The sequence below is a fragment of the Microchirus variegatus genome (assembly GCF_963457635.1).
Source record: "Microchirus variegatus genome assembly, chromosome: 2".
NCBI lineage: Eukaryota > Metazoa > Chordata > Actinopteri > Pleuronectiformes > Soleidae > Microchirus > Microchirus variegatus.
In genome coordinates, this window is record NC_139803.1 from 36,078,478 (window position 1) to 36,105,155 (window position 26,678).

Consider the following 26,678-nt stretch of genomic DNA (forward strand, 5'->3'; position numbering starts at 1 on the left):
AGGTGTGAATTGACTTTGAATTTTTAACATGGGAGTCAATCGGAGGTTTGACCAGAACAGTGTGCGCTTTTCGTTGATTTTAAGAAGAAACGCAAGTCGTATTAAAGTGAAAACACACACAGGGTTAGAAAACAACCATAGCAACGTTTTTATGTAAAAAAAACTGTCTGTGTAGGTTGGAAATTGTGGGCAGGAGAAGAGTCCGCTCAGTGTCAGTGTTTTACTCATTGTAAAATCTGAAAAGGCAAAAAAAAAGATAGTACAAAATTTAATTGTGGTCACTTAAAAAGCGTTATGTGTATCAAAACTTTGATTGAGGTGAGAAAAGTCTCAAGTCATGTGACCTGTTTAAGGTTTCAACCACGTCGTGACGACACAGCGAGGCTCCAAAATGGGCCGTAGTTACTCGAAATGCTTAGAAAAATCGCAGCACACCATTTCTGATTGAACCGCAACGTGTTATTTTGGCTGAAGAGGGAAAATAAGAAGAAATTTGTTTGTGTGTTTTAAGTTGTTTCTCATACCGAGGTTTTCAGAAACTAGCTTTTAAAAACATGATTTCATGTCCTGCTGTGAGTAAATACCACGCGAAAGAAATCGGCGCGATATTCGACCTTTCGTGCACAGACACCAAAAGAAGAGGGAAAATCAATTGTCTTTTTTAATTACATCATCGAAGCATAGATGCATTACTTGTGAAAAAGGTAGAAAAAACAGCGAGTCCTTCTCAATAATTTAAACCTCTCTGGCCCGAAGAGCGCGGCCGCCTCACAAAACCGAAGATTTCCCCCGTAAAGCGTTTAAATTTCATGAAACCAAAGACAAGGAGTTAAACATGAATCACTGAAATGAAAGTGCGTCTCCTCGTTGAATTTTTCAAATTGTTAAAGAAAAGAGAAAAACAAACAAACACAGAAGATGCGAGTGGCGTTATGTTACAGTCCTTCCACCCTTTTCCACAGGGTTTTTGCAAGCATTTTTTTTTTTTGTTGTTGTTGTTTTACGAAACTTTAAAAGTTCCATCGTTTGATCGACAAACAAGTTGAGTTATAGTTGGTAAAAAACAAAACAAACAAAATTATAATAATAACAATAACAATAATTACAATGACAGTAATAACAAGAATGTAAGTAATAAACACAGTCCTGTACAGTCAGTCTTCTGATTGATCACAGCTAAAGTGATCGATTATCGACTGGGTTTTCAGACGAGCGCCTGCTGAAGAAACGTGGATGACGTCGTCGTCGCCTCTCAGCTGCCCTCGTCTGTGGCTCCACCCTCCTCTGCTGCCAAAACACAACAAAGACATAAAAGAAACCGATTATGAAGAATTCAGATTCTCCTCTTATAGGTAGACGTGTATTTTTGGTGTACAAAAGTGTTTTCCATTACTATTGTACCTCCTTAAAGTGGGTGGAGTCATCATAGCACATTGTGACCCAAACTAGCCACAGTAAATCAGTTGTTTTTTCCATGTATCATTAGAATCAGTTAATTCAGAAGATTAGTTCAGTACTTCCTGCTCCGACACAGTCACTGAACTGAAATACGACCTAACGGGTTGCGATTTGGCTCACGATCGCAGTGCTGTCGCTTAATACACCAGACTCCTCTGTTAAATACTGAGATTTTAGACATTTCCTTGCTAATTGTTGAAGATTAACGGACGTTTTCAGGATTTTTAAGTCTTTTCAACCGATCTAGAGTCCGCAATCGTTCGGTTTGATTCTCGTGTCGGACGTCGCAGTCATGACTCTTCCACTGACGACACTCTCCGACGACGTCATATTTTAGTTTCAAACCTCACCAGAGCAGGTACTAAAAAAAAAGTACCAAGTACAAGTTGGTTAAAGGAAATATATTATGCAAAAAAAAAACTTTTAAAATCATTGAAATCCTTATATTTGGGACTCTGGAGGTCCTTTCAGTCGCTAAAGTGTGAAAAAATATGACTCACTTGTGTTTTTGTGGTCCTCCTCAGTCTAAATACAGGAGATAAAACACACGATGTTGACTTCTGCGCTCATTGGGACGTCACAAGGCGCTAAATCAAAAGCCCCGCTTCATCCGTAAAACACCTGAGAGTGCTGGCGAGGGCAATAGAATCTGAAAACTAGAACTCTGTGAAAAAGTTCTATTCTTGGCTCCACAGTGCAGCACAGAGTTCTACACAACTTCCAGCCTCAGAGGATTTATCTGTCCAGTGGATACATGTTATATATGACAGTAATGTGCCTGCCAGAGCCTGCAGATGATCACTTTTGCAAATGCTAACTGCTGTTAGCTCCCAGTAGCTTCTGTGGCTGATGTCATTTCCTGTCCCTTAAGTTTCGATTTACTTTTTTTTAAGGTGGACCTAAAGAGATACTACTAAACTATACTTACTGCAACACACTTTAATTTGAAGTCAGACAGACGTCCCTCTCACGTCTCCAGCTCGTCTTTGAACTGGAGAACGTAATAGGGAACTTTTTTTTTTACAGTTTTATTGTACGACTTGTTTGTGTTTTTCTTACTTTCTACAGTATTTTATTGTTTCATTGCATGTTAAACTGTTTGTTCTTAGGTCGTATGTCTTTATATTTTATTCATCTCCGATGTACAGCGCTATGTTTCGGCAGTGCTTTATAAATAAAGTTGGATTGGACATTAGAATTTGACGAAAATTCTTATGCCACAGTTGAAGTAGTGCAGAAGAAAAAGGGGAGGTGCTAATACAGGACAACACTCACAATTGGACAGAGGAGATGTATGACAGAAAAGAAACCCCTGCTGCTGCTGCTGCTGCTGCTGCTGCTGCTGCTGCTGCTGCTGCTGCTGCAGGAGGACAGAAAATGTCTCACCACTCTGTGGTTTTGCTGGTCTCCCCACAGATGCTTCAGTCCAGTTCGTGGATCTCGTCCTGCAGCGAGGCCGATGGTCGTCCCACCTCGCTCATCCTTTTGGCCATGATGTCCCACTGCGGAGCCAGGATTTTGGACTTGGAGCCTGAGAGAGAGAGAGATAGAGATGAGGAAGTGCATGAGTCCACTGCCTCTGCCTCATGTATGAAGGATAAAATCTTCTGCCCTCTAGTGGCTGCATTAAATACTTTCAGTTATCTCCCTATATATATATATATATATTTTCTTTTTCTCCAGTTAATGTCCAGCAGTTTCTATGAGAAATAATTTCAAAATAAAATGCCATGCGAATGAACTTTGAAACTAATATAAAAGGAATCAGGATGAATTAGAAAAAAAACCCTAAAATTCTGTCTGTATATAAATATAATACATACATATGATCTCAAATAAACAGGAGTTGAATCCACACAGGACTTTACCGTCATCTTTGTAATGAATAAATCCTTACTTGTAGCATGTAAAGGTGTCATCCGCCAAGTTACCACAATGTGAGTGACTAAGCTGATAAGTTTGTGTTTCAATAAAAAAAGAAGAAGAAGAAGTAGAAGAAGAAGAAATCCCTAATCCTGGATCCTGCCTCAGTCCCACACCTAATCTCCTCGTGGTGTGTTTTTCCCTGCTTCAGCCTGAGGTGGACTCACAGACCAGTGGAGATGCTTTCCCCCTCAGGATACACTTACCAAGTCCTCTTCCTCCTCCTCTTCCTCCTCCTCTCTGCAGTTACCATGACAACATAGACTGTAGCCTCCAGCTAAAGCAGCAAGACCGACCCAATCCCCGTTCTCTCTCTCTCCCTCTCTCCATCTTTCCCTGGCATACTCTCACACTCTCTTGATCTCACAGTCTGTCTCTTCCCCTCTCTCGTTTCACAGGGGAAAGAGAAAAATGGGACACAACCCAAACAAAAAAAAAAGAACCTCCCAAACTCTTAACCCTTCGGCAAGGGAGCTCGGACGGGCCTGCGCTCGCTCTCTTTCTCTTAATCTCTTAAATATCCTCATTACTCAGGTTTATCTGTGATTTTAAAGCTTTTTTTTTTTTTTTTAAATTTAATATATTTTTGTAAGTTATAATAATTTAATTAAATGGTGAAAAGCAGCAATAATACTGTACGTGTGTCTTTTATGTCCACTTTACTTACTTTAAGGAAGCGGCAAATTTATGCTGCGTTGTTTGTAAAAGTAAAATCCGATAATGTGAAGCGGCCGATTGTAGTGCATCAGCACATATGTTTTATTAACAAATTAACAAATGAGTGATTGTAAAATTGGTACATTAGACTATACTGGACTGATAGTAGGAATTAAAGGACGTGACATCGATGTCGTACCGTATTATAGAGCCAAACCTAGCTCTTCTCATAAGACAAATTTATCAAAACGGTGGAGTTCTCCTTTAAAACAAGGAGTTTTGAAGCTTAAAAATGCAAAGACAGACATGCAGTATTCTTAGAACACTCACAGACATAACACAATTATATAGTTTTATGCTTATATTTAATGCTATTGGTAACACTTTAGATTAGGGAACACACCATTCACCATTAATTAGGTTCTTACTAACATGCATATAAGTTGCATACTAGCCCTTTATTAGTAAATAAGCATGTATGAACACCTTATTCTACCTCCATTATGACATGAATTAAGATTTGTCCAACATAAGGTGTTAATAAGTGCTTAATATTTACTAATAAAGGGTTAGTTTGTTACTTAAATGCATGTTAGTAAGCACCTAGTTAACCTTGTGTTCCCTAATCTAAATCGAAAACAAAACCTATTTTTAATTGAATACACAAAAAAGATCAGCGATTGTTGACTCCGCCCACAGTAAACACGGATGGATCTCACTCGTGCGGTGAAATTGTGCATTTCCTTCTCATAAATGATTTGAGTTTATGACAGATATTCGGTAGATTTGTTGTTTTAAAAAGAAAAAAAAAGTGTCAGGGTTTTGGAAAAATCGCTAAATGTGCACATGGAAACAGCATTTCCCTTTCTTTCCCGTTGGCTCGGTTCATTCTGTCTCTGTTTCCGTTATTAATAATATCTGTAAAGTGTACAACGTCTTCTTCTCTGTTTTTTGGCGCAACGTTACAGCGCCACTTACGTCTTTACGGGGGAATTTTTGAAAACGGCAAAGAAAAAGACCGTTTTCTTTTTGGACATGTTCTTAGTTTGTATGTTTTTTTTTTTTTGGTCCTCACAAAGAAGCACAGACAAGAACACACACACACACACACACACTCACTGTCCAGCCCGTTGTGCTGTTCATAGGTGCGTTTGCCTAAGATGGTGGGTGAGCCATTGTTGAGGATGGGAGAGGATTTAATGGGCGTCAGGCTGCCTGTAGAGATGGAGCCTCCTCGTATGGGAGGGTTGGGCTTCACTGGACAGGGATGAGCTTCTGAAACATGAGAGAAAGAGGGAGAGAGAGAGAGATGAAAGGAGAGAAGACCGGTTGTTAAGCAGAGAGGATAACAAAGAGCAAACGAGGGATACAGAAAATAGAATTAAATCAATGTAAGTGACTCATTAATCTAATCTGTAACACAGCAGCGGTGGCACATTTTATGTTGAGTTTAATGGCTTATTTTTAACTCATTAAATAAAAAGCCATATTTATAGCGGTGGATTAGCAGAGAGGCCCTCATGATCTCAAGTTTATCTGCAATTTGTGAGAGAATCCAGACCCAAAGCCTTTGGATAATGTTGAGAGATGAATATTTAATCATTAAAAATAATAAATGATCCCTCCTTGAAAAAGTTTTTCGAAATGTTGTATAATGATGTTTTTTTTTAGCGTCTTCTTACCTAAATACCGAACCACAGACTCCAGAGGTTTACGGTCCACTGGTTTCAGTGACACCGGCTTTTTTGGCTGATCGGGCACCCGCAGAGCACCTGAAGAAAGACAAAAAAAAAGGTAATCGCACGGGTTCAGACGATAAAAGCTCGACTAGAGGAGAGATGTCAGGAGAAAAGGAAACATCCGTCATGTTGCTGCTTCACGTTCACCTAACGTGTACATTTTTGTCATAAAAAAAGGACTTAAATGTTCAGTGTGCAACATTTAGTCGGGTTTATTAGCAAAACAGTGAATATATATAATATATAAATATATAATATACATATGTAAAAGGACGGGTTAGTCAGGGAGTCCTCCATTTGTCGCAGTTTGCAGCCTCACCACTAGATGTCACTAATTCTCACACACTGGAGCTTAAAAGGTATTTTTTTGGGGGTGAATTCGGCTTCCTCACATTCTGCCTTGATGGCTGCTGTGTTGACGGGGAGGTACGGATGCCTGGCCAGATGCCGCGGTCTGATGATGTCCTGGCAGAGGCGGCGAGTCATGCGCGTCACCGTGGTGGTCTGAAGGTAAAACGCCTGTCGCGTCTTCACCGCAAACTTGGGGCTGCCGCTGTGACGCAGGGGCAAACCGTGGGGGCTCTGGAGACACAGGCGGCACAACGAGTCAGTGTGGTGTGGATGTAGAAACAGGTGTTTACAGATACTGAGAGGAAAAACTGAGCTAATTAGAGCACAAACTAACGAATACAGACAACAACAACAAAGTTACTAAGTCGCAAAAAACGTACCTTCATACATGTAAGGAACAGCATACATTCTTTATTAGGTTAGTAGGCGGTTCTGAATGTCACTTGACTTGGCTTATTATTATATATATTACAGACTGTTTTGATGATCCCCGGTTAAGGTGTTAATATCAGTTATGATTATCGAAACTCACTGTAAGCTTTATGTGAACAATGAAGGGAAAATTAATCTTTGTGATTAATTTGTGAGCAGAAATATCATATATGACTCACAAGGAACGTAAAGAGAAAGTCTGTTTTTGTTTTTTTAAAAGATTCACATCGGAAAACCAATTTCGGGAAGTCCCTTTAGTCTCTGCGAAGACGTGTTTTGTATTTTTTATGAATTTAAATACCAACAAATAAAGAATATATATCACACATTATAAAACGTATTTTGCAGATTTTATGCACTGTAGATTTTCCATAGAGAATCAACTATTCCCTCAAGGAGCAGAGGCTCTAAATGAGTACAATGTGTTTGTGGGTTTACAGGTTAAATAACTCCATGTTTATTCACAGCAGTGCACGTTTGCTTTTATTTATTTATTTATTTATTTTGTTTACCAAGCTGCTGCGGTTGGGTCCAGGCCGCTCTCCGTCCAGCCTCGTGGGCATCTTCAGCCCTCCGTACTTCTTCCAGTAGGTCCAGCAGGAGGCGCACAAGCGACACTGCATGTTGGGAGGTCCCCATGAGTACCACTGGTAGGAGCTGCTGGCTACACACACACACAGACAAACAAACAGGACTCAGGCATTACAGAACACGCATTCCTGATCCACGTATAATCATGGAGATGTTGTCATGTGCACAGCCTTTAATCTTCCATCACTGCATTAACTACAACCCACTAAAATAGGTCAGACAATACGATGCTGCCATTCGCTCTCCTCTCCACCTTAAACGTGCAATTAAAATGTGAATCACGGACAAATACAATGGACTTAATTTGAGCCCTTTAAGTAAATCAGTGGTGTTTTTTGTGTCACAGCAGCACCAGAAAAACAGACCGGACAATTATAGATTATAAATAAATTAGTGCTGTGCATTTTAACGACGTTAGCATGCCGCGTTTCCATGACGACTGACCGGAAAAAGATGCGTGACGTCATGTTTATGCGACTACCGATTGTGAAAATTAGTTTCTAAAGTAACGCTAATCTTTAAAAACAGAGCTGCAATTCAACTGTAGGCACGCTACGGCGCTAAAGGAGCTAATGCAGCTAACGGAGCTAACTGGTAAACAGTGCCTGGAATCCGGTGCCGCGGCACATAAACATGAGGTCATGCGCTTCTTTTTCCAGTCAGTCGTCACGGAAACGCATCATGCGCTAATGTGCTTCAACGCTGACACCTTTAACACTAAAATAAATACAAAATGAAAAGGTAAAAAGCAGGTTCAATTAATGCCATATCAAATTTGATATGGAACAAATGCAACAAATGCGTAAGCGCCATTCTAGCACCACTTTAAAAGTCAAATTTAATGCTTTTTAAGATCTTTTTAAGACCTCACCAAATATAATCTAAAACCCAAAAATGTCAAAACAATTTTGTTGGGAGAAAATACTCAATTTATTTTTACTGTAAAAAGGGCTATCAAACGCGGAGTCTCTCATTTACAAGTTAATCAAACAAATGCACACTATTAGATGTTGTATGGTGGGCCACTGTGCTTTCCCATCGACATTAAACGCACCGTCTGAAAATGTAATACTTACAGCAAATGTAAGACAATTCAAGAGTTTAATTAACCGGATTTTAATTTAAGACATTTTAAGACCTTTTAAAAGGACCAACCCATACATAAAATATAGTCATACAGTGGGAGACGCACACCATCATAGGTTATCCAGTTCCAAAACAAGCAACTTAAATAGAGACAGAGCTCGATTTGAGACTCCTGCAGTCAGCTGTCCTCCACCACGGGGCTGTATTACATTACAGAGAATACTACACTGAGCATTACACTTTAAACACCGGATGATAAATTCAGTGTTTACTTGTCAAGATACAAGATTTTAGCCGGAAATTCAACTGCAAAAAATGTTTAATAAATCAAATAATGCGTGTACAGCACCAGATCGAGTTGATAGTGTGTTTCATCATTTCAAGATGAAGTAAACTGATGATTTTCTTATCCCAATATAGGTTTTTTTTCGTGTCCACATGGGAAAACGAACAATTGCAATACTTTAAAATAAGCCTGTGTATCAGGGCTCTAATAGCGCACGTACATTTCTCTTTGCGTTTAGTACAAGACGTTTGTTTTCACATAGTAAATCAGAATGGATTTTTCCAGCTTTTCTGAGGTGAAAGATACAGTATACGACAAGTGAACTCACTGTAGCAGCTTTCACAGGCTCTGCCCAGGCCGGGGGTCAGTCCTGTGCCCGGAGGTCCTGTGCCCAGAGGTCCTGTGCCCGGAGGTCCTGTGCCCGGAGGTCCTGTGCCCGGAGGTCCTGTGCCCGGAGGTCCTGTGCCCAGATGTCCTGTGCCCAGATGTCCTGTGCCCAGATTTCCTGTGCCCAGATTTCCTGTGCCCAGATGTCCTGTGCCCAGATTTCCTGTGCCCAGATGTCCTGTGCCCAGATGTCCTGTGCCCAGATTTCCTGTGCCCAGATTTCCTGTGCCCAGATGTCCTGTGCCCAGAGCTCCTGTGCCCGGAGGTCCTGTGCCCAGAGGTCCTGGGACGACTGTACCTGCTGCTCCGTTCACCAGAGGTGGCTTTACGTTGTTACTCAGCTGGTTAGGGTTTGGCTTGTTACTGTGGAGGAAAACAACAATGAAGAAAAACTGAGTTTCATCTTTGAAATAGAAGAAATGCTGCAAAGAAGCAAGAAACAAATTCTCATGAATATGATTATTAAAGTCAATATTCCACACAGAGACTTGTGCATCAAACGACTCACTAGTTAGGGATGTAGACCTGCTTCAACTTGCTCTCCGCCTCGGCTGCTTTTAATCGTTTCTGGAACAAAAAACAGACAAAGAGGAGGAAGAGGTGAAAGTTATCACCTACTTGAGCTTAAAAAGAGTGACTGAATTCATGAAATAAATCAATAGCATTCAGGGTTTACATTAAATCGGACCAGGCTTTGATTAAAAATTAGATAAAATGTATATTTTTACCTGTTGTACATATCTGTCTGTGGTCTTCCACATGTAGTAATACTCGATAATACTTGTCAGGGACTTCCAGGGCAACTGCAGGAGGAGAAAAGCGGTGCAATCGATGGACTGATTAGAAAAAGAATCTGCACAAAAGGAGTGAACATTAAATGTTTGACTTGTAGCTCCTGATACATCAAAATTGGTACAATTTAGACTAAAAGCATGTTTGGTTACAATTAAAGTCAATAAATATTAAAAAACCACATGGCTACCCATACAAGCACAAACCACACTTCTGTTTCGATCAGCATCTGCACGAAACAAGAAATAAAAATGGGAATGTCCCGAGTGAGCCGGGGAGGGGGGGAATATACTATACTAGGAAAAAGCTGACTCAGCATTCCCAGCTAAATATGACACTGTAATAACACCAGACTCGGTGACACATGTCAACAACACTGAGTAAATCATAAACAAGTAGAGCGGAGGTAAACACGCGAGAGCACGAGTGACAAAAGTCCCTCGGAGAAGTTTCAAAGCAAAAGGAGCCGTCAAGAAGTGGCCCCACCCATAATGGTGGTGGTGTAAGTCCTGTTGTTTGAGAGCAGAGAGTGAGCAGCACCAACGGCGGGCGGCCACCAGGTGGTGGAGTGACGCACACATTGAGAGCTGAGCACAACACGAGGTGGAGAAGGTCCACAAAAGGCGGCGGCAGCAGCAGCATCCTGCTTCTCCAGCCCGAGACTCAGAGGACGACAGCAGCAACGAGGAAAAGTTGCTTTCATGTAATACTCACACTTACTTTATTAGACGACGATTGTTCACTGTATAAAAACCCAATGAGCCAAATAACTAAAAAAAGCTGCAGAGATGCAGCTCTAATTCTGCAGTTTCTGCACTCATAAGCAGCAATAATGAGAGTGCTGAATACATCTCTCAATTAGATTTGAGAGTCCACATGCAAATTATATGTAGAAGAACTCAAGGTAACACTTTAGATTAGGGAACACACATTCACCATTAACTAGGTCACGTGTCAAACTCAAGGCCTGGGGGCCAGATGTGGCCCGCCACATAATTTTATGTGGCCAGCGAGGTCTATGCTGCTTTTAGGCGTGTGTTGACCATAAACTACATTTCCCACAATGCATGGCGATTGTGTTACCCCTGTGAAGTGACGGCATCCCGCCACTAGTTTGCAGTGTATCATTGTAAATGCATCATGCGACGAATGAAATTGAGAGTAAAATATCCACAAATGATCCCAAAATGTCCAGGAAGAGAAAGATTGATGCAGATGGAAGGCAGTTTCAAGAAAGATGGGAAGGCCGGTAAAAACCGGTATGTCTTTTGTGTTATGAGGCACCGTCGGTCGTCAAAGAGTACAAACTACGTCGGCATTTTGACACCAAACAAGGAGCCAAGTATGCCAAAGTTAGCCTTCAAGAAAAAACAACAAATTGTCAAAGAATTAAAAGGCAAACTGCGATCGCAGCAGAATGTGTTCACAGAAGCCATAACCTAAAAACCATGCGGTGGTGAAAGCTAGCTTTATTGTGGCTGAAGAAATCACCAGTGCTTCAAAGTCTTTCTGAGGGTGCGTTTACATTTAGTGACATTTACTCTGTCTTACAGCTACATCTGGCCCTTTTAACACCTTATGTAGGAATCTTAATTTGTGTCGTAATAGAGGTAGAATAAGGTTATGTAGAATAAGGTGTTAATACGTGCATAATGATTACTAATAAAGGGCTAGTACTCTACTTAAGCACCTAGTTAATGGTGAATATGTGTTCCCTAATCTACAGTGTTACCGAACTCAATATATTTTCCACGTATGACTCTGCCATAAAAGCTGAAATGCATTTGAAAAAAGGAGAAAAAAAAATGACCCTGACCACATGTGGTACATTGTAACTGTGACACCTCACCACAACTTAATAAACCTCAATATCACTTACATCTGTTTCCACTGCTCATTTTCTCTCCACATAAATAGAACACATTTTATATGATTAAATTAAAAGAAAAAAGAAAATCCAATCGATCAAATATCTTCTCCCTCAGGTTAACCTCATCAATCACTGAACTCGTTAATTAAAGGGTTATTGTCGTATTAGCTTCTTCAATTATGTATGAGATTTTATGACAGATCCTTGAACCAGCACTATCTGTACTATTTAAATCATTTGATTTGTTTGAAGAGAAGTATTTTATTTTTTTTAAAAGCAGGTATTTCTAGCAACCAGAAAGCTTTGGGATTAGCATTACCCATCTAATATTAATGCTAAAACTAACTAGCCCTTGGCTGACAGATGGAAATAAAATCCAAAAAAAAACACTGGTTAATTACTCACAAAATCCTGCTGGATGTCGGTGAAATCTTTGCCGTATTTCTCTAGCGCCTCCTCGAACAGGTTGGCCTCCGACGCGCTCCACTCCTCCATTTCATCCCTGCAGAGGACGGGCCCGCCCTGAGGCACCAGCGCCGCGATGGCTCGGGTCATGTCGTAGCCCGTGGCGTGGAGGGTGTCCATGGCGTGAAACTGAACACACACACACACACACACGAGTAGGAATATTGTCTCAGGAGTTTGTCGCATTGTCCATTATGTGAAGATGTTTTTCGTGATATTCTGCTGCATTTTACAGCCTCTTGTGCAACGCTTCAGACTCAGTTTGTCTCTGTGTGTGTGTGTGTGTTGCTAGAAGGCCTCTCATCTATGTTTTATATATGAGGATAAGATCTAGGGCAGAATAGACCCAACACCAGGCTTCTATGGCCAAATGCTTGTTAAAGATAACCACACACACAAAGGCCTCAAACACATTCACAGTGTATACACACACACACTCTGTGCACTGCAGGTATTTTCTTTTGGTTAGTTGCCCCATTCGTCTCCCAGCTGTGGTGCGATGCCACTTTAACCCCAGGCCAAATTCATGCGCTCACGTGTGTATCACTCACCAGGGTGATGTCCCTGGAGGCTGCAGCAGCGCTCATGTGAAGGCTGGGCTGTCGCACAGAACTACTGCAGTCCAGCGCTCTGGCAAACGTACCGACCGACCTGCAGGACACAAAAACAGAAACCAACGCTGGGTTTAACATTGAACATACATATCTGGTGCCGTTCTATTAGCACTAACTGTTAGCTGATTAGCTCTAAAAGGATAAAGAACCACAAAAAACACAGACTAAACATTACAGACCATATCAGCACCAAGACAACAACATTACAGAGAAACATCATACAAAACACAAAAAAAAATACTGTTAAATACTGAGTCCTTGCTAAATGTTGATGATTAACGCACGTTTTCAGGATTTTTTTAAAAGTATTTTTAACTGATCTACAGTTCGGCATTGTTTGATTTGATTCCTGAGGCAGAGGTGGTGCTCAAGACTTTCCAGGATTTAAGAGGCTGGTTTGAAACATTCTGGAAAGGAACGATATAGATAGATCAAATAGAAGACTTCTACTCTGTTGACGTCACATTTTAGTATTGGCTCAGCTCGCGTGGAACCTCGCCAGAGCAGGTACCCACCAGGTACTATCACTAATGGAAAAACAAAACCTGGGTAGAATCGAGTCTTGCTATAACTGTATAGTGGAAAACTTCTTCATCTCTCTAGCGCCACATTCCTGTTTACTTTTGTATTAGTGCACATCTGAGGAGGCAGTGTGAGTGTTTGTGTACATACAACTACCATAAAAAACAAGTTTTACGGGAGGGAAATGTTTCATGGTCGAACACGCTTGCATTCTGGGGACTTGTCGTCATCACAAAGTTTCCACATAAACCACAGGAAGTCAGGATGGAAGTGGTATCAATATTGTTCCCCCCCCCCTTTTTTTTTAACGCTTTTCCTCTTCTGCGACGACTTACCGAGCAACTACTAAGAACTGGTCGATCTGTTTCTCCGTCAGTGAGCTGTTGGGGTCAAAGACCTTCTCCTCCAGCTTCTCCAGTTCTCTGCCGTCGCCTTCACCTACACGGAGCAGAAAACACACCTCATTTTCATGTACACATCCTTTTCCCTCCCGCTCCCAATTACTCCCTCGTGTGAAGCTTTGATGAGAAAAGTTGCAGTTTGGCCGCCTGCAACCAACCAGACAGGCAGCTTTAAAATCTAACACATAAAAGGATTTCATTAGCATGGCGTTAATTACAGAGCTTAGTGTCCCAACAGCTCCCTAATTGGAATTTAACAGGTTTTGTCATCAAAACCCTGAAATCTGTCAGAACAGACTTCACATCTGAAGTTGAACAATGGATGAATATCAAATAGCATTTGGAGACATTTCATATATGGCTGCAACGATTAAATGGGGACACTGTGTAGTATTTATGGGTTTATATGACCCAAAATCCACTTTTTATACATATTATGTGCTCCTGCATGGTCTAGTCGCTGTATAATAGTTTTTGTATAGAAATAATAGAAAGACGACAAGGACGACATTTGACCGGCTGAGGATACTGTAGCGTTCAGGGAAGGGAGGGGGTGAGCAGAGGAGCAGTTTGTTGTTGTAAATTTTAGCCTCTCCTCTAGATGGCACTATAAACGACTTACTTCACTTTTAAGTGATTATTAATACATTTTTTTATGTTTAAACAAGTTCAGATTTGTTTTAGCTTCTTGAATGTGGATGATTCCTGGTTTATTTGCTCCAGATTAGAAAAACAACAATAAAACGGAATTATTTTGGTTTGAGGACATCTATTTTTGACATTTTTTGGACAACGAGTTCACTTTTTCATTCTGCTTATTATTATACATACATGCAAATTAGAATCATAGATTGGTGGTATAGTGTCCTTCTTTAGAGCTGCACCTAACGATTACTTCCGTAATCGATTAATCTGTTGATTATTTTCTCTATTAAGATTCAGAAAATTTAAAAAAACGTTGGATCAGTGTTTATCAAACCTGGAAAATACAATGTTCTTGAACGTCTCGTGTTGTCCCACAAACCAAAAAGATTCAGTTTTAAAGATTTCTTTGTTATGTGGAGCTAAGAAACGAAGAACATATTCACAATTAAGAAGCTAAAACTATCAGCAATCTTGTTTTAATCATGAAAAAAAAGTAAAATGACATTCTTTTGCTCAAATGACTACCTTCATGCTTCATACTTTGAATGTTCTCTAGGTGACTGTAAAAGCAAATCAATTGTGCAGAACACAGACAGTGATCCGTTATCTTAAATGCTCTGATTATGTATAATCATGCTGCCACACTGTGATTGCCATGGAAACTTGGGTTGAGATTTTTTTTTTTTTTGCCTGTAGTTTTATTTGTAGAAAACAAAAGTAAGCACTGGCTTCAGGCAACAAAGCGCTGCTTACAGCTTTGTCAGTGTTTCAGAGAAGTGAGCAGCAAAACATGAGGAGTTAAATAATCTGTCTGATCGCTGCTTGCCCTATTAATTCTGAAGAATTTGTTTTAAAAAGAAGAATACATCTCGGCGCTCAGCTGGGCGAAAAATCCCCTGAAGGAAAATGTGAATGTGCTACTCGGCGAGGAAACCTCTTTCTTGGAAAAAAACGGCGTCAATCAAAATAAAGTGAACCTTCATTCAGGAGGTCGGTGATGTCGGCCTGGTACTTGTTCCCAACGCGGATCTCCCCCTTATCCGCCAGCAGCGTCTTTTGCTGAGGGTCATAGACCAGCGAGTAGAAGAAGGCATCCTGGGAAATACAGAAAGGCATGAGAATGCAATGAAGGGAGCGGGGAAACGCGAGAGAGGAAAGAGTGAAACAGGAGTGTTATTCTTTGGAAATCCGTGTATGGGTCGTAATTTGGTTATACCGTTTCAAAATCAAATTGGAAAATGTGTTTATAAACTACATACTAATGAGAATTGACGCGTTATAAATGATGATTTCAGTATTTATTCATTGATAGTGTGTACTTATTATTAAGTGTTACACAAACATTGTTTTTCTGTTTGTTTGTTTTACCAATTTGGTTTTGAAACGGAATAACCAAAGAACAAACCATACACAGATGTTTGTACCTCTACTAGTTCCTTTTCTGCGTATTATGAAAAGACAATTCTGAGTTTTAACACTGAATCTGGAAACTTTAATCATAGTTTAGGACAGTTTAGTATTTTATAGTCACTAGAGGATATTGTTGTTGTGAAGCATACGATATAATCCAAAACCCCCTTAATTTCACATAAATCCCTCCCTTAGCACAGACTGTAAAATGTGGGATGTGTATTTCTTTTCTAAACGTTAAAATAAAGGTGGTGTCGATGACACAACCAAGTGCAATATCCAATGAAATGTGTGACAAAATCTCGCTCTTCAGGTGAGGAAATAAGTTTCATTTTGTTGTAAATGTGATCTGTCGCGTCTATCGCCAATCGTATCCTGGTCGCAACACGAACACATGACGACTCACCTCTCTTTCCAGGTATGACTTCAGAGCTTCTGTCTCGTTCAGCAGCGTCACACAGCATTTTCCCCTGGAGTCCAAGACAAAACAGAGGAGGGATAAGGAGGCGGAAAGGTCGCAGGGTTGAATCGTTGTTAAAGAGGTAAGTCAAAGGACAGGCAGGTGTGAGAGGAAGCGAGGAAGAGTGTATATATGTAATTTATGGTGACTTTTACTCCTCAGTTTGGTCTTTGTGAACATGAAAAATGATTAATATGCTGTATCCATCATCTTAAAAGGGAGCTTTTGTTTGTATGCACTGCCAGCGCAGGAGTGGGCGGGGACAAGAAGACATCAAGCTAATCGTTTCCTGTGTGCGGCGTGAAAATGTCGCCAGGTAACACTAGACCTAGAGGCTTAATCAGCATCACGTCTCGGGCTGCAACTATTTTGATCATCGATTCATAAGTTTGAGAGTTGTTTTTAATAATTAAAACATTTTTTTCAGATTTTTCAGCTTCTTAAATGTGAATATGTTCTGGTTTCTTTGCTCCACATAACAAAGAAATCATTCAAGCCGATTCATTCTGGTTTGTGGACAAAAGAAGACATTCGAGAACTACATCATTTTCAGATTTAGGAATCACAGACAAACACTTTCTGACATTTATGGACCAAACTAGTGCCAGATTAATCCAGAAAATAACCGACCGATGAATTGATTATGAAAAAACCTTTAGTTTCAGCCCTGATGACATGAACTCATTGAATCCAAAGGTGAACTGGTTACACAAGTGCAGAAACTGTGAAAGCAGCAATTGTATGAATTTAGTTACAGTTCATCCAGACTATAATCTGATCAAGCTCCAGTCGCTGTCTCCAGCTCTTAACTGCTATGGTCTGGATACAAACGATTGATTTATCAGCCAATTACTCAGAACCTCAAAAAGTAACCTTCACTGCACACTGGAGTTTGAAAAGTCTGAATTTCTGAATCTAAACACAAGTTATTTTTGTTGGAGCACATCGGTTTCCTCCTCAGACATGTCAGGTAATAATATGGCGATGATTAAGCGCGATTGCCTGGAGCTTACCAATGAGCAAACACAGTCCTATTAGTAGAAACCGCTTTTTTTTTTTTCCTGTTGACATTTACTGCTCCACGTGCACACCGAACATAAGTGGATTATTCTGCGTCACGGTTTGCTAAAGGCAAAATGAATCCCGGTTCCTGTAAGATAGCGACGGGCGTCGTACCATCACAGCAGAGCAAAAGTCTGACTGTGGAATACACAACCTTGATTACCCATGTAAAAGTTATAAGTCATATACCATGTTCTCACTTTATTACGTTCTTGTTAGCATGTTGGTCCCCAAGTCTGGATTCCACGTTTTTGTCAATCATCTATAAAGCACTTGTGAGTCGTTTGAAAATTGCCATATTAAAAAAACGGCCTGCTTATCCTCTCAGGTAGCCCACAGTGCTATGTGAGGGAGAGGGGGAGTGGCTACAGTAGAGCAGCGAAAGCAAATGTGTGCTTCTTGTACCGCATATATTTAACGATATCTTTTGCAATACTTATCCAAACAACGCCAAACTTGACGCTGCAGTCACTCGTGCACGTAGCAAGACACCTGTTAAGTTTGAAATCAATCGAGAGATATTGGAATAACAGACACACAGACGTTCCAGGCATTTATAGATAGATATTTGAGTGACTGATTAACACTGGTCAACACCAAATGTATTGTTTAAGATTGTTTAGCTGATTTAGGATCATTTCGATGTGGTGAATCCAAAAATCCAGTTGGTTTGGCTCAATCAGGTCAACTCTCTGAACAAAGCTACATATTTGTTTTTTAAAGTTTTTGTTTGCATGTATGGGTATTATTATTATAATTATTTTATATTTCCCGCAATAAACAAATTCTGAAGATGTTGCATGTGCCAACTTGGACGAGAAGGTCTTGCAAAAACAAGCCTGACGTATTCTGCTAAATATGCCGTGAATACACCATTGTTCCCAACAGGAATCTGTTAGAAAACTTTCTTTTTTCTCTTAAAACCTTTTTTGGAGGAGAAATATTGACGAAAATCAACTGATAATGTCACAAAAATGTAATCCATTTAGTCAGAAGATCTAATTTTTCTAAATCAGATTAGCATTAAAAAACCTGACCTGATTGAGGAAAACGGATGTCAGCAGTGCAAAAGGGTCCTAATTCAGTTGAAAAGACACAGACAACTTGCAATTTATTTTTTTTGTAACCCAGTGTAATTATTTAGCACTGAGGTCCAGATTGATGGTGTAATGGTGTTTTACATACAGTACTTTAAACCATGACTTTCAGTATTTAGAGCAAGCAGCTCATAAAATTCAACCGAGTACGATAGATTAACTAGAGTAAAGGTGTGTCGATGTGTCACATACACAAGCCTTTGTATCAACATTTAATTAATACAGGATTTGACTCATTATTGGAAGATACCAAACATAAAAGACTCAGGTGCAAGCCAACAAAAAAAATAAATGTTAAGGACACGTCATTGTTTTGTTCTGAGGAAATTGGGATTTTTCAGACTCAACTGTGGTTCAAAAGAAATGCATGACATTTTAGTCACAGCCTGAGATCAGTTCTTTGTATTAAGTGGAGTACAAAAAAAAAAAAGACAAAGAAAGCAGCGCGACATCGTTTAGCGATGTTGACGGTGTGTACCTGATGTGTGTGGCAGGTAAAGACTCCAGTTGGCGAGACAAGAAAAGCTCTCTGTGTCTGAGCTGGTGTTTCTGTTTCTCGGGGAGGTCCGCCATCTCTGGATTCTCCATCTCCTCCTCCAGCTCCCCTGGGTGGAGGGGGAAAAAAAAAAAAAGGGAGCAAAGGTCAAACACACGTGCATCAGATGAGGCTGAACAATGGCGTCCACGGGGAAAACTGGCAAATGTTGTTGGCAGCAGCCACAAACACACACACACACACACAGCACGAGGATGCACAGTTGATGAGCCAGAACAATGAAGTCCCAAAGGAAACGAAGACTTGTGTTTATAGTATATAAACCAGTATTTTACATAAAATCTCACTGATTATGTCCTCATGAGTCATGCACCATCAATCCTTCTACACCAGTCTGTGCTTTCCACCCTGTTCTGCATTTCATTCCCCCGACTCCTGGGAAATCTGCTGCACTTCCAGGCCGAAGACCACACTTCATACAAAACAGTACATGACGAGTGGATTTACTGATATTTTGACATTTAACTAATCACTTTTGTCACTTTGTCCATGTTAAGCTGGTAAACACTCATCGTCTTCAGCTATTAACGAGCCAAAAACGAGGTAATTTATTCTAGGAAAGTGATCATCTGAAATTAAGTTTATATAATTTGTCAGCTTTAAAAAAAAATAAAAAAAATATTGATCTTATGATTTAAAGAAATACAGTAATGAATGCAACAACTTCACCAAAAGTACTGAGAAAACCAACATGAGTTACAATGACAAAGAAACGGAACAAATGTGTTTTCTCCTTCAATAATCCTGCACTAACCAAGTTAAAACAGAATTTCATCCTTGCTTTTGACTTTAAAGAGTCCAAAAGTCAAGCTCTTTTGTTTCCAACAACACAACCAATGGCCAACAGCCTCTTAAACACAGCATGGACACCACTTTGTGAGACCTCGGGCCTCGTCCTACGAAGAGAACGTCCACGTTACGTTCTCAGACTCGACAAAGAGCCTCCAGAACCGCAGGAGACTTCACACAATTGTTTTCATGGGCTGAGGAGCAAACTACATGAGCGGTAAAACTGACCTTTAAGTGTTGGACTGCTGGAGTTTCTTTTTAGGTTCGAGTTGTTGATTTCATCTGATCATTATCTGCTGGTGCAACGCTTTGTCTTGGAGTGACATAGATTGAGATTTTTCTTTAAATCCAATTTCTAAACTTGGGGCCTTGCATTTACAGGGACATCATTGTGTCCTGTGTAATCTGATTGTTTCCTTCATTAGCTGTTTGGTGCACAAACTAAAATTTCTTAGTTTAAAAAAAAATGTTTTCACTTAGTTTAAATTTTTTTTTCCCCATTATTAAAACAAGTTAATTATTTTTGGATTTGTGGACAAAACGAGGCATTCGAGAACATAATTTCCAGGTTTTCTGGCCCAAACGATTACTCGATTCTCGAGAAATAATCGACAGATGAGGTTCGAAGCAAACAGTTCAGCCACTGCTGAGAATGCTGTGTTTTTTTTTTTTTAACTGTAATCTCGGGCTCAGCGAGATTTCTGAAAAAACCTGGTCCGGTTACGTAAACAGCATTTCTCCTGAAGAGCAGGAGGACTGCTCCGGGCACTAGTCCGGGCACATCCAGTTGCGTACATTGAACCGCAGAAGAAGAAGAAGAAGAAGAAGATTGTCCGTTGTTGAGGTGTTTCACAACGACAGTGTCTTCTGACTCTGGGTCTGACTCCAGGTCAAAGTCATAAAAGGGACTGTGGTGGGGAATCGTGACAAATCCATTTTTAAACATTGTTAAAACAATGTTTTGATAATGAGTTGCAGTGCATCCACCTTTCCAGAGGGGGGAGCTGCGCTTCTGAGAGCTGATGTGCTGATTACGTCGCTTCCAGGTATTGGCCAATCACAAAACAGTTGGGAAAGCTCTACGTTGACTGGCCAATCACAACACAGTCTGTCCTCTGAGGGTGATATTTCAGTCTGAAACAGTGCGACTGACAAGAGCTTCAGTGAGGAGAGATTTCTATCGGCTCGTTTCCAGAAATTAGGAGGTTTTTGACCATAAAAACAAGTTAATGTATGCAAGAAAACCTCCACAAAGAAAAGGAAAATAAACGGTGCACCTACCATGATGCGGCGGCATTGTATCGTTTCAAAAATGTAAATAAAGCGCAGTAGCCTACATGGAAGAACGTTAAACCATGTTTAAAAAAAAAATCTAAATGCTCTTTCACTACTCAGAGACTTTCATCTTGGGAGAGATGGCCTCAGTGCCACAATTTCTATCTTGAAGTAAAATTGGTTGTCAAAGAAACACTGCAAGAGATGTCTTTTCCAGTGTTTAATGAAATATACTGTTTAGTTTTAAAATCCATCGGTCAATTATTTTCTCCATAAAATATAGTTCAAATGTTGATCAGTGTTTATCAGCACTAATAATATACTTTTTAAGTATCAAATTATGACTATTATAAGCCCCGGACCGGCTCAAAAACATGGGTCGGCCCACCGGCACCGTCGGCATTGCCCGGTACGCCCGATGGCCAGTCCAAGCCTGCACGTCAGCTAAAATAACGGACGATTCTACGAGTGAAACGAAGACTTGTGGCAAAAAAACCTGCCAGTCTCCATGATTCACGTGAGGCTCATTTTCAGGCCGAAAAAAAACAGAAAAATCCCACCCCTGCTCCATAACTTACATATGTGCGATATGTGAGATCCACTCTATGGGAGCTTTAATCATTGCAGCATTAGCCACACACACACAAATTACATTTGAAAAAACAAAAAAAAAAACAAGTCCAAATCAAAGGCACTTGGTGAGAACCAGCTCAAGAGAGAACAGAGCGACCCCTGAAGATCCATCAGCCCATTTGAGCCAGAATCATTCTATAAAGGAGAGATTTGGCCGCTGCGGGTGAGCAATATCTCTCCGTACTCTTCTTCCTCATCTGTGTGGATAAGAAAGGAATTAAGGCGAGGTGGACGGAGACGCAGATAAACGGAGAGATGGATAGAATTGGCAAAAAAAGAGGACGGGGGGGGGGGGGAGTGTGACAACAGTGATAAAGAGCACGGGAGCATGAGATGAAGACAGAAGGACGTAAAGACGTCGAGGGGGAGAGACGCGGAAGGGGAGCAATAGAGGAATCAGCAGGGAGACCTGGGGGAGAGAGAGAGAGAGAGTAAAAAAAAAAAGACAATGAGAACAGAAGTTAAACGGGCGAAGAGAGAGAGAGAGAGAGAGAGAGGGAGAGAGAGAGAAAGCAGTCGGTACGTGCGCCAATTCATTTGGAGTTTCATTAGAGGAAGTGAGACAGAAAGAGGGAGACAGGGAGCAGAACAAAAGCAATCAAGGGATTTTCAGGAGAAGAGATGTGTGGCCAAAATCAATAAGTACTCCTTCATTCGCTCACTCTGCCCAGCACTCAGCACCAAGCAGAGGCTCTATCAGTGCCCAGGCAAAGCATGCACTAACATGCACTAACACACACACACACACAGCAGGGCCTCGCTCCATCGTCTGCCACATGAAAACAACAAAATACAGACTGAGATTATTAATACAGGGAGAGGAAAAAAAAGACATTAAAGGGAATATAAGCCACTGAGGAAAGTTGTAGGAAGGTGAACATGTGTGCAAAATCAACTCCATGTGTTTGCAAACGCAACAAATACACGACGCATGTGTGTCATTACGGAAATATGGGTTGCGTTAACCTCGCCCACACACATCTGCATGTTTTAACTTCTCACTTCAATGATGTTTCGATAGTTAAAATAAAACAATTATAAATGACAACATTGAATCACCTTTAAACTGCACAGGAAGAGGTTTGATTATCAGATGGGAAAAAAAACCATGTTTTTACTGAAGAGGTAGTTAAAAAAAAACAGAAAAGAACCTGGAGTGTGCGCGCTCTTCTGCACAATCTTCACAGCGGAACAAGTGAAACAAAAGGACAAAAAAAAGGAGAAAATGAACTTCATGAAAAATGAATGACAGCAGTGCACAAGTTATGCAGGAGAAGAATTGGAGGAACAGCCTTAGAATAATAATGACACGGTAAGCTTTCTCAACAGCAACAACCTGACTAATGCTGGGGTTTTAAAGGTCGGCACAAAACATTATTGTACATTTTATGAAATGTATAAAACTCATATAGCCTATAAGTATTTTTTTAAAGAATAAACTGCATATAAATACATGAAAAAACTTCCATCAACTGCAACCAAGAGAGATACTTGGCATTTGCAGTTTAAGTTCTTGAATGATTACTGTGTGATATTTGTGCAGATGTGTGAGAACCAAAGATTGTCTGTAGAATAAGATTTGTATAGGTCAAGACAACAAATAAAGCCAAAATGATGTCAAATATCATTTTAGATGAACAAAAATATTGCACCTCCTGTGATTTTAAAATTGCAGGAGGCTATATTGGGATTTTGATAACATTTTCAATTATTAGTTCATTCTTCATTGTTTAAATAAATCCTGAGTTTGACCAGGTGCTTCATCAGGTTTGAGGCGTGTCCCTGAAAATCAGGTACCGTATTCTAGATACCGGTACCATATCGGTTCAAATTTGAACGCTATCCAACCCTAAACTGAAGGCTAAATATGTTCTCCAACACACTTGGAAGGGTGCAAAGAGATTACATAATATTAATTTAATCTGCTGGACGCCACTTTCTCTTTTTCTTGGAGGCCAAACTACATACAGATACACACATGTGCATTTACCCCCATATCACACCAAGATTCAGTAAAACTATCCAGGCTGTTTTTGTTCACTCTGGACAAAAAGCTAAAACACAAACCAGATGTACAATTATGAAGCAAAGACTCCAACATCACCAAGAGTCATTTAGGGTTTCCCACAGGAAACTGGTTAGAAATGAGGTAAAAAAAAAAAAAAAAAAAAGAAGTGCAAGGGCCTGCAACAGTTAACTGATTACTAGTTCATCTTGTAACCATTTTAAATAATCAATTATATCCGTTTGTGTTTCTTAAATGCGAATCATTTCTGGTTTGCGAACAAGCAAAGACATTTAAGACTAATCGAGAAACTAATCAAAGAAATGAATTAATGGATTACGGAGACAAAAGTTAGTTGCGGCATTAGTTGCAGTTTTAAGTTAAGTTTGTGTTTCGCGATCCAAATGGATCAAAATACAAACATCACCAGTAAAAATAAAAAGACAACTCCTCACAAATACACAGTAATTCACATTTTCTGATTAATCAACTGATTAATCTGCTAATTATGTGGATACTACACATCCGAACCACTCTTTTCTTTCATTTAGTCCCTAATTCAGGCTATTAGAAGATTAACGTGTCCATTGAAATCACCCAAAGCCTGAGGTGGTTTTGCTGCATGATCAGGAACCTCTGCTTGTTACACCTGAAGTAAAACAAGCCTAACATTTAATTTAATTTTATAAAGACTTTCATGCAAAGCAGGGTCCACTATACAATAGTGTGTGGACGCCCTGTGATTTAGGTGCATGTGGTGATAAAAGCAGACAAATGGAGGCTTAAGAAATGGAGGGATATTCTTTAAACCTTCCAGAAAGGACCTTTGTTAGAACACACACACACGATGATTAAAGATACATGAAAGCAGATAAGATTAAGGATACACGGGTTTTCTCCCTGGAATAAATGAGGCTATGGCCTCTTAACAAAAGAAGTGATATTGCAGCAAAGCAGAAGTAATGTTAAGAAAAACCACAACTTGCTAAACAGTAACCATTAGTCCTGAGGCTGAAATCTGCCTCTCAGGTAAACTATGACACACACTGGGTTATATAGTGGCCCATCAGTAGACTGGCCCTTCCAACTGGCCCCTGGCTGTGTCCTCGAGTAGCAAGTCAACTCTCCAACCTTCAGTCCTTCCTCCTCTTATCCTTCTCGGAGCCAATCTCCTAGCAGTGCAGGCGCATCATACTCTCTACAAATTGCCTCTCCATCTCACCTGTCCCAGCCAATTATCAATTATTGATGAATGGGTCGGTCGCCTTACTGGGCTGAGAGACGGAGGCGAGCAGGCAGAGGAAGCAGTGGAAGGAGCAGGCCCAAGGGCGAGGACAGAGGAGGTGAGGAGAGCAGAGTGGACGGTTATTAGCATAACAAACTGACTGCACCCGTCTATGATACAGTGAGTGTTTCTGTGGGAGGAGGAGCAACTGGAGACTGAGGCAACCGGTTCAACGTAAACAAATAAGAGACACAATTAACCCTTAATAGAGGAGATCAATCAATACAAATGAATCGGCAACTATTATATCAATATATCAGTTTGAGTGAATGTAATAATGATTCAATGATCAAAATATCCGTTGCATTATTACCCTCATGCCCTCGGTAAGTAGCTTGCCAATTGTGAAGTAGGAATGAGATGATACCACTTTTTTGCATCCAATACCGATATCAAAAACTCTACCAATACAGATATTAATCTGATAGTCATTTTAGACCACTTGTGAACTATGAGATTCTGAGTCATTTTAAAGACATCTCCAACCGTGTCACAAATGCTGTTCCCCCAAAATAAGAACAAAAGAGCCCAAACATGACTCAGCTAAAATGGTTTTGCCGATTTTTATTTTTATTTTTTCACAGTCTGTGCATAGTGAAGTATATATTATATATAGGATTTTTGCGATACCGATTCCATCCCTAGTTCGAAGCCTGTCAAGCAACATGTATGCGATTAAAAGATGCTTAGACGTTCCTAGTATTTAGAAATGGATGAAGATAATAATGAAAACAGATTATTTTTATTATAAAAAAGGTAATTGCAGCCCAGGTGATCTGATACATTTGCCATGTGTCATACATGTCTTCTATGCCCCCCCCCCCCTTTTACACCTGGCATTAGAATGCGTTTTCTGTGATCAGATTGTGTTTCACAAAATGTGTTTACACCTGGTATTAACATGCGTCTTCGGTGTCCACATCAAGATCAGATCACCATCTGATCACAGTCACCGTGACAGAAATCCGACGCAATAAGTCAAACAGTCAGCCAACAATCCTGACAACGTGTGTTAATCTCCAACATTCATCCATGTGACTAAATAATACATTTGGAAATAAATCTATTAGATTACCCATACTCATCATCAACACATTGCCACACGGTTAACATTGACAAGTAGAATATATCACGTCCAGTCGAGGCCAAGTCAAGGCAAGCATCGTGAACTTTCTTCATCTTTCTCAGCACATTCCAAACAAGAGTAAGAACAAGAGCAGCACAGTCAGTAGCACAACAATCACAGTGCGACAGGACAATGCTGCGCTGTGCTCCTGGTCATTTAGCATGTGAATATGGCTACAATGGGACTTCAGGTCTGGTCAGCGCTCAGCTGTGTTGTCCTGGGGTTACAACTGCAGAGCCACACAGTTTATTGTTCAGTTCTCAAAGCGGTGATATAAAGTTGACCTTGAGGTTAAAACCTTCTAAGTGTGGTGTTACGGTAGTGTGCTCCAGATGGGATGAACAGGTACGGGAACTTCATATTCCAGTTGCGTAATCACCAAGACGAGCATAATGAGCCGCTTGCGACAGTGCGGTTCGTATGATTGATCGAATGTGGCTCTTCAAGTTCATATAAATAAACCGAAACAGGCTTTCCCAGTCACATAACAACAAATCATCTTAATAATAACATAGAAATAAAGTGACGCCAAACCAAGAAAACCCTTCTCCTGACACACAGAGACATGACTTTTATGAACAAGTTGCACATTTATGAGTTTGATTTTGGTGCATAATGAATGAGTTCTGCTCCACACGGGTTTTTTAGACTTGTATAGTATATAACCATGCTAAATTTTGCAGTTTAGATTGTAATCAATAACATAACTCCATCACCATGATTGTATTTTTATTCCGAGCATCAGATTGTAGTTATTTTTC

General features: G+C 40.2%; 1 protein-coding gene across 1 annotated transcript in view; it reads right to left on the bottom strand.

Annotated features, from left to right (window-relative positions):
• Positions 1 to 939: 939 nt before the first annotated feature.
• The window catches only part of mta1 (metastasis associated 1), a 49,237-nt gene continuing 23,498 nt past the window's right edge, over positions 940 to 26,678 (bottom strand). Inside the window, exons 4-18 of the mRNA XM_083910745.1 lie at positions 18,727 to 18,853; positions 16,036 to 16,099; positions 15,197 to 15,314; positions 13,509 to 13,611; positions 12,589 to 12,688; positions 11,978 to 12,166; positions 9,639 to 9,713; positions 9,419 to 9,477; positions 8,852 to 9,273; positions 7,073 to 7,224; positions 6,170 to 6,359; positions 5,721 to 5,810; positions 5,158 to 5,313; positions 2,845 to 2,989; positions 940 to 1,287 (exon numbers count right to left, since the gene is read on the bottom strand). Of these exons, the coding sequence (XP_083766871.1) occupies positions 2,880 to 2,989; positions 5,158 to 5,313; positions 5,721 to 5,810; positions 6,170 to 6,359; positions 7,073 to 7,224; positions 8,852 to 9,273; positions 9,419 to 9,477; positions 9,639 to 9,713; positions 11,978 to 12,166; positions 12,589 to 12,688; positions 13,509 to 13,611; positions 15,197 to 15,314; positions 16,036 to 16,099; positions 18,727 to 18,853 (1,955 nt within the window). The 3' untranslated portion in view covers positions 940 to 1,287; positions 2,845 to 2,879. The remainder of the gene's footprint in view (positions 1,288 to 2,844; positions 2,990 to 5,157; positions 5,314 to 5,720; positions 5,811 to 6,169; positions 6,360 to 7,072; positions 7,225 to 8,851; positions 9,274 to 9,418; positions 9,478 to 9,638; positions 9,714 to 11,977; positions 12,167 to 12,588; positions 12,689 to 13,508; positions 13,612 to 15,196; positions 15,315 to 16,035; positions 16,100 to 18,726; positions 18,854 to 26,678) is intronic.